Below are 8755 nucleotides of genomic sequence, written 5' to 3'. Positions count from 1 at the left end.
TGTGTGTGTGTGTGTGTGTGTTACCTGTGCCCAGTCTCTCCAGAGGATTTTGTCGCAGCAGTTTGGTGATGAGGTCCTGAGCCTCCTGAGGCAGAGCTTCGTCCTCCTCCGGCCAGATGATCTCATCTAACACAGACACAGTGGAAACATGTGGATCTCTGATGTCTTCCCGATAAGAACCGTTGACTGTGATATTAACGATGAGAGCATGTGTGACGTCACACGTTGGTTCGTGGAGATCTGCTATGAGTCATCCCCAACCTATCCTGGTTGGGGATGTGATGATTTTAGGCGAGAGGGAGCGGGAGAGGAAACCCTTACACTCTACGTTACGTTACACTCTTTCACTGGCAATCACATCATAGCCAGGCCCTAAAACACCCCAGGCTTTATTGCTGATTTTAAAACCAATAAGGCAAGGCAAGGCAGCTTTATCTGTAGAGCACATTTCAGCAACAGGGCAATTCAAAGTGCTTTACACAAAATCAGTTAAACAGATAAAACACAAGTAAAAACAGTTAAAAATCATAAGCATTCTAACCTTAAGACCTTAATTCAAAGAATTAACATAATTCTGTGTTGCAGAAGACTTAAAATTAGCAAGTGAGACCATAAACTCATGATGAAAATGTTGACTGAGGTAGTAAACACAGTGTTATAGCTTTAATTGAGTCTGAGGTGACAAAAAACAAAAAGACAGTAATAATTACACTATTCTAGTAGCTGCTACGCTATTTTAGCAATCCCGGATGTTTTTTTCTTTATTAACACGCGCCCATCTTCACACTAACATGTTGTTTCTCCGTGTAAATTAACCCTACTACAGCTGGTCTTAGCACTTCCTGTTTAATGTTCCTGCATGAGCTCCACAGATGGGACCCCCCAGAGTCCTGCCCCGCCCGATGCTCCTCACTGACAAACATCCGGCAGACAGAAGACACACTAATACACAAGGAGGCCTTCGGTTCCTGATCGCCAGCGTGCATCGATACGGAGAGACTGAAACACGCAGGGATCGATGCAGGTTCAGGACCATCGACTCGCCCTTTCATCAAACGCAATTTAAAGGAGAAATCAACGCAGAGGAGGAATCACAATGGATTTTATACCCAGTCAGTCGATGCCTGTTCTTCTCTGCTGCACGGAAACATCTCTATCTGATGGTTTGATGGAGTCAGCATGCGAGCCCTCGGGCTCCAACATGAAACATTCACAACAAAACACAGACACACAACATCCATCTTTCCAGGGTTTGATCCATGTTGTGAGAATACTTTGTTTTCTATACAAAAGCACAGAGGGACTTGAAGTAAAGTCCATAAAACTCAGGCGGGTCAGAGGATACTTTTCTGGAGAAAGAAATATGTTCTGGCTTTAAAGTGGATGAAGTTTTTCTATTAACAAGGGATGCACCGAATCCAGGATTCGGATTTGGCTGAATATTGGGCTTTTTGACGACATTATGACACCACAGTAGATCACGGGAAGGTTTTTATATACAGCAGGTGGACCCTTCAATGCAGTAGGCCGTGAGAACGTGAAAATGGAACTCAAAAGCCCAAAAAAAAATGATGTTTGGAAGTACTTTCATAGAAGGCCTTTATCGTCATTATACAGTATTAAATTCTTTTTATTCCATTGAGTTCTCTCTTATTTTCGGTTGTGACCGGGCCTTGGTGTCTCTACTGGTGATGCTACTGAGTAAATAGTCTAAACCAGGGGTGTCAAATCGAGCTTTCCTAAGGGCCACCGTGGAAAATGAGGACCACATCCAGGGCCAAACATTTCGAGTTAAATGCTTTTATGTCACTGAAAAATTCAAATATCTTTGACTGTATTATTGCAGGTCTCGCATAGATGACGAAAATGCAAAAATTCTGAAAAAAAGGCCCCAAAAACTAGATGGGCTGAAATGTATTGTGAATCTAAATTGATATGGGGGCCAGATTTGACACATGTGGTCTAAACGGAACACGAAAGGTCCCGTTGGTACTCACCACTGATGACCTGACCAAACAGCTCCTCTGGCGTGTCTCCGAAGAAGGGAGCGCAGCCCACCAGGAACTCATACAGGATGACCCCCATGGCCCACCAGTCCACCGGCTTCCCGTAGCCCTGACGCAGGATCACCTCGGGGGCGATGTACTCTGGAGTGCCGCACACCTGAAGAGGCATCAACGCACAGAAAATCAGCTCAGGACTTGAAAAAAAGGGATGCTAATTCAACCGATCCTCGCGATTTTCATATGATTTTGCAATGTTTCTGCAGAAAAACTGTGTAACAGGAAGAATCCGGTCCACTTTTACACAATCATAACAAGAGGGAAAGGTTACAGAGCTGCACAGGCTAGCAGCTACATACAATGCCTTTGGACATTTTATGACTATAAATGACTTCTTTAACCCTCGTGTTGTCTTCCCGTCAAAATTGAAAATCAACACTTTTGTTGATGCATTTTATTGATGTTTTTAACCTTTTTTCAACACTTTAGACGCTTTTTTTAATGTCCAACACCCCGGAACACTGACTTAGTAACTTCAGTTTTACAGTTATTTTTGGAATTTATGGTCGATAAACCTTATTTTTAGGAAATTCTACCTAATGTTTGAGTTAGAAAAGCAGAAATTAGGAATTATTGAGACTAAAATTAAAGGAACGGATGTTGATGATAATCACAGACTGGAATATGTCAACTTTTACTCAATACTATTTAAAAAAAACACTTCAATTTGTTTTTAAATGCTGTAAAATTGAATAAGACGCCCAAAAATGAATGAAAGTAGAGATGTGTACTTGCCAAAGAGCGTTGGGTGGAATCAATCATGTTATTTTGGGGAATTAAAAACAACACTGATATAGAAAAATGGGACAATTTGACCCGAGGACAACATGAGGGTTAAAACAGCTGCCATGAAGGTAATGGGGAAGACTGAAAACCTCACAAATAACTTAAAATGCTAAGTTATAATAATGCTTCTTGAGGCAGTATGGTTTGTGCAATAGTGTCATGGTGTTCGGTTTATGTAGTGTGCGATTTACGCGGCCTGTGGCTTTGATTTACATGTGAATTGTTGTTTTTATTGTGTATATTTATTGAGCTTTATTGCCTGTGCAGCTAAAGTTGTGTGTCGTAGTTCAAGAAAAGTGTGGGACAATAAAGTTTAATTGATTGATTGCAATTAGTGTTCGACTCAATGTTACAGTATTATCACTTTCATTGCAAAATGACAAATTATATGGCACAATGTTGTTGCAAATGTCATCATTTTGGGCCCCAAACGGGACAAAAAGAAGAAGGGAAAGCTGTGAGCTGGCACCTGTTTATCGAGGAACTCTCTGGTGTCTTTCTCTATGTGTCCCTCGTAGAGGTTCGTGGTCAAACTCATCAAACCGATCTTTGAGAGACCGAAGTCAGTGAGCTTAATGTGTCCCATGGAAGTGATGAGAAGACTGCAGGAGAGAATATAAAAAAAAAAAAAGGTTAAAGGTGCCTACATTGTCATTTCTAAGCAAACAAAGAGAAACTAAATTTTTCTTCTGCAATCATCCTTCTAAATATTCTCGCTGTCGGGCGGACACCTTGTAACCCTAAACGCATATTTCGACACTTTTATTACTTTTTTTAATTCTATTGGTCACCCTTTACGTCGAATGTGGGTTTTAACTAACATTTCAACACTGACGAGGCGACTTCGTCTGCCTCTGTCGAAGGGAAATTACTCAGTACAGTCAGGGTTTCTGCAGGTTTCATCAAGTCAAATTAAAGAATTTTCAAGACCTTTTTTAGACCATTATCAATGAAATTAAGGACCTACTGTATGTCAAGACATCAAAACAATGAAAAAAGTCAGATGTCAGAGTCCGAAAACAATTCAGATTTCCTCATCTCATTCAAATATTTGTTCTTATATTTAATTCCTATTATTATTATTTCATGTCTATTGTATGTATGTATATTTTATCCTAGTATTTCATTTGTATTTATATTCTGTGTTGTGTTGACTGATGCACGTGTGCTATCTATCCATCTACGTATCTATCTATCTATCTATCAATCTATCTATCTATCTACGTATGTATCTATCTATCTATCTATCTATCTATCTATCTATCTATCTATCTATCTATCTATCTACGTATGTATCTATCTATCTATCTACGTATGTATCTATCTATCTATCAATCTATCTATCTATCTATCTACGTATGTATCTATCTATCTATCAATCTATCTATCTATCTATCTACGTATCTATCTATCTATCTATCTACGTATGTATCTATCTATCTATCTATCTATCTATCTATCTATCTACGTATGTATCTAGATCTATCTATCTATCTATCTATCTATCTATCTATCTACGTATGTATCTAGATCTATCTATCTATCTATCTATCTATCTATCTATCTATCTACGTATGTATGTATCTATCTATCTATCTATCTTTCTATCTATCTATCTATCTACGTATGTATCTTTCTATCTTTCTATGTATCTATCTATCTATCTATCTACGTATGTATCTATCTATCTATCTATCTTTCTATCTATCTATCTACGTATGTATCTTTCTATCTTTCTATCTATCTTTCTATCTATCTTTCTATCTATCTCTCTATCTCTCTATCTATCTCTCTATCTATCTCTCTATCTATCTGTCTGTCTGTCTGTCTATCTTGTAGGACCGGTGTAAAGATTGGCTGCAATATAAGTTGCATATTGGTCTCATTTGTAGTTGTAACACAGCAAATTATATCCGGACTACAAAAGAAAGAACTACAACACCACAGGAGTGGAGGGGCGTAGCGGTGCGTGGTCATGGTCCGACAGTCTTTGAATCCCTCATTAGGGCGACTATTACAACAGATACTTATATCTTGGTTTATAAGGAATCATGGCTTATTTAGGTTGTTTAAATCCTGGCTTACGGGGGGGGGGGGGGGGACAGAAAGGCAAAAAATCGACAGAAAATCGCTTTAAGAGTTAAATTTAAAAGACAAATTTAAGACTGTTTAAAGCCTAAAATTTAGATGTTAGAGTTTTCAATTTCCTGAAAAGCCACCTTGGACATCAAGGTTCCTGCCTGACAACAACAGTAAAAATCTTAAACCTCATATTTGTAAAGATGGATAACTATAACCATTTTCATTTGATTAATGTGGTAGATCTAAAATAATGGTACGTATTTAAGTGTGTGTGTGTGTGTGTGTGTGTGTGTGTGTGTGTCTTACTTGTCTGGTTTGAGGTCTCTGTGTACGATGCCATAATTGTGGAGATATTCCAACGCGAGGACGGTCTCTGCGAAGTACATCTGAGCCATATCGACCGGCAGGGCTCCGATATTCTTCAGCAGCGTGGCGCAGTCTCCTCCTGCAGGGGGGCACGCAGTCCATTAAACACTAAGAGACCACTACCGGTATCATTAACTTTGACTATAGCGGTATCTGTCTTACCCTCCACGTACTCCATCACCATGCAGAGGTGCCGCCTGGTCTCGAAGGAGCAGAACATGGAGACGACAAACGGGTTCTCGGCGAACGTCAGGATGTCTCGCTCCACGAAGGCCTGCTGGATCTGGTTCCTCAGGATCAGGTTCTGCTTGTTGATCTTCTTCATGGCGAAACGCTGCCGGGTCTCCTTGTGACGCACCAGAAACACAGCGCTGTGCAGGGAGAGACAGACAGACAGACAGACAGACAGACAGACAGACAGACAGACAGACAGACAGACAGACAGACAGCCATGTGGAGGTTTTAGTCGTAACATATAGCTCACATATCACGCAGTTAAATATCTTCCTTTAAACTTAAATCAATGATCATCATTGTGCAAAATCCTCATGCTGTCTGACCCGTAGGCTCCGTTACTGATCAGCTTGATGTTTTCAAAGTCTTCCTCTCGAGGGGCTTTGGTTTTAGGCTGTGGAGGAGGTGCTGGGACCGTGGTGCTTCGACCCTGAAACACACCAGAGATACATGAGCATGTTGATCATCAACCATGTATTTATGTGACTAAAACTCTTCCTTTGTGGTTATTCACATTTCCAAAAGAACAAAGTGAATGTTAATTAAAGAGTGTTATTGTTTGTTTTTATGCTGTTTGACTCTGTTTCCCATGCATTGCTGTGCAAGTGACTTATGTCAACAACAATCCTTGAGATTGATCCAGTATTCAACGAGAGCCGCGAACCGGGCTGCAATGCAGTCAGGCACATGATCCCCGTCAGTGTGAGTCCACTAAAAGTTCTGTTTCTGCTGCTGACAGGCTCAGATTATTATTATAGAAGTATCTGACAACATTATGGAAAGGATCCCTACAGAGATGGACCTTTCTGTTAAGAAGTAAGATCCTTTTTGTTTTACATGAAACAGCCCTAAAATCGTCATCGCCAAACACACCAGACTCCATGTAAATAATCACTACTTTTAGCGTGTATAGAGCAGCATATCTCCACCAGACTCCATGTAAATAATCACTACTTTTAGTGTGTATAGAGCAGCATATCTCCACCAGACTCCATGTAAATAATCACTACTTTTAGCGTGTATAGAGCAGCATTTCTCCACCAGACTCCATGTAAATAATCACTACTTTTAGCGTGTATAGAGCAGCATATCTCCACCAGACTCCATGTAAATAATCACTACTTTTAGCGTGTATAGAGCAGCATATCTCCACCAGACTCCATGTAAATAATCACTACTTTTAGCGTGTATAGAGCAGCATTTCTCCACCAGACTCCATGTAAATAATCACTACTTTTAGCGTGTATAGAGCAGCATTTCTCCACCAGACTCCATGTAAATAATCACTACTTTTAGCGTGTATAGAGCAGCATATCATATCATATTAAATAAAGTTTGTTTTACAATAATAAAATCAATGCTTATTTAAATGGAGTCTGGTGCGATTGGTGATGCTGATTTTTCAAAGTTTCTGTTAAACAAAAAGGATTTTACTCCTAAACAAAAAGTTCTATCTCTGGAGGAATCCTTTCCATAATGTTGTCAGACACTTAGAATAATAATGTGAGCCGGTCAGCGGAACGGTGCAACATTTCCCATTAACCTTACATTGCAGCTTGTTTCGGCCAGCGGTCTTACTAAATACTGGACCAGTTTTAAAGATTGTTGTTCCCATCATCACTTAGACACAAGAGCACCCAGACTTGAAGACAAACAACGTTACCATGCAAAGACAAAGTCAATCTTGCATAATTTCTTTTGATTGTTTTATTAAATTCACGCTGACAGACATGACACCTGGTAAATGTTGAATGATGTGATTTCGTACTTACATCAACTGAGTCATCTGTCTCTGGGGTTTCTGGGTTCCCGCTGTCATAGCTACTCAGCTGGGCCATTTCTACAGACAGACAGACACCAGGACTTCAATTCAATTGAACAACTTTATGAGTCCCACAAGGGGCAATAACCATTGACTGTAAATATGAACGGACAGAGCATGTGTGACGTCACCCAGTGGGAGGGGCTTACACTCTACGTTACACACTTTCACTGTCAATCTGGATGCCATCTGCTGCTGAAAGCTAGCAGAATTCAATTTAGCTTCACTAGGTTTTAAATATACCTTTGTCCCATAGTTATATGACATATACGTTAAGCTACGAATCAATCACATCATAGCCACGGCCTAAAACACGCCCAGAGTCTGGTAGGTCCAGACTAATTAACCAGAGTCCGGTATGACCAGGTTAATGTACTAGACTCCGGTAGGACCATGCTGGCCCACTTGAGATCAAATTAGGGATGAACTAAAATGAGTTGGACCCCCCTGGTGGATTGGTCTTAACCCGTCCAGGTAGACTGACCAAAAGCTACGAGGTTGTGAAACAGAAGTTCCTGCTCCTGTAGAAGCTAGAAGTCCGTTTGAAACCATGTTGTGGGAGTCATGTGTTTAAGAAAAACATGGCGTTACCCTCCAGGGGGTCCCTGGTGAGGCCCAGCTGGCTGATGATGTAACGGGGGATGTCGCTCTTGATGCCCTGGCCCTCTTTGGCATGGCCCTCTGCTGCCTCCAACAAATGGTAGAACTCCTCGGGATCAAACTCCTGCAGGGGAGGGAGACAGGAGGGAGGAGGGAGGAGGGATGAAGGAAGGGAGGGAGAGAGGAGGGATGGAGGGAGGAGGGAGGGATGAAGGAAACAAGGGAGGAGGGATGGAGGGAGGAGGGAGGGATGAAGGAAGGAAGGGAGAGAGGAGGGATTGAGGGACGGGAGAGAGGATGAGGGACCAGGGGAAAAGGAAAAAGCCAAGATTTAAGAATGTAAAATGGCAGAATGGTAAATATTTAGAGAAAATGTATTAATGTCCCGAGTCACTGATTGGCCCTAGTTCGGCCCATGTGATAATATCATAACACCTGAGAACCAGGTCCTTCATTCTGATAGACTGACAGAGTAGTAGGATTTTAATCTTTCATCCCCTGGAGCTCTAAGATGTTAAACTTAGAGCCATTTTCATTTCTAGTAATAAGTCACGGTTTGATATAAAGCAGAGCTACGTTTAACTGGCGTTCCCTCATCACCACGAAATCAAAGTGATTAAAAATGTGGTCTGCAAAGTTTTTGTCAGTTTTGGTCTGAAATACTTTTTTGTCCTCGGGTCTGCATGACGTGTTTTCCTATATCAATGTTCTTTTTAATTCTCCTAAATAACATGATTGATTCCACCCAACGCTCTTTGCCAAGTACAAATCTCTACTTTCATTAATTTTAGGGCGTCTTATT

The 8755-nt window shown here is 40.8% G+C and overlaps 1 protein-coding gene across 1 annotated transcript in view; it reads right to left on the bottom strand.

Annotated features, from left to right (window-relative positions):
- mast2 (microtubule associated serine/threonine kinase 2) overlaps positions 1-8755 on the bottom strand; it is a 168201-nt gene that overhangs the window by 18688 nt on the left and 140758 nt on the right. Inside the window, 8 exon segments of the mRNA XM_034880537.1 lie at positions 25-126; positions 1998-2163; positions 3319-3451; positions 5238-5376; positions 5460-5668; positions 5858-5961; positions 7304-7371; positions 7945-8077. Of these exon segments, the coding sequence (XP_034736428.1) occupies positions 25-126; positions 1998-2163; positions 3319-3451; positions 5238-5376; positions 5460-5668; positions 5858-5961; positions 7304-7371; positions 7945-8077 (1054 nt within the window).

This window comes from Etheostoma cragini, chromosome 9 (genome assembly GCF_013103735.1).
Source record: "Etheostoma cragini isolate CJK2018 chromosome 9, CSU_Ecrag_1.0, whole genome shotgun sequence".
Classification (NCBI taxonomy): Eukaryota; Metazoa; Chordata; class Actinopteri; order Perciformes; family Percidae; genus Etheostoma; species Etheostoma cragini.
Note: the sequence above shows the minus strand (reverse complement) of the source record. Positions and strands in the feature narration are given on the sequence as shown.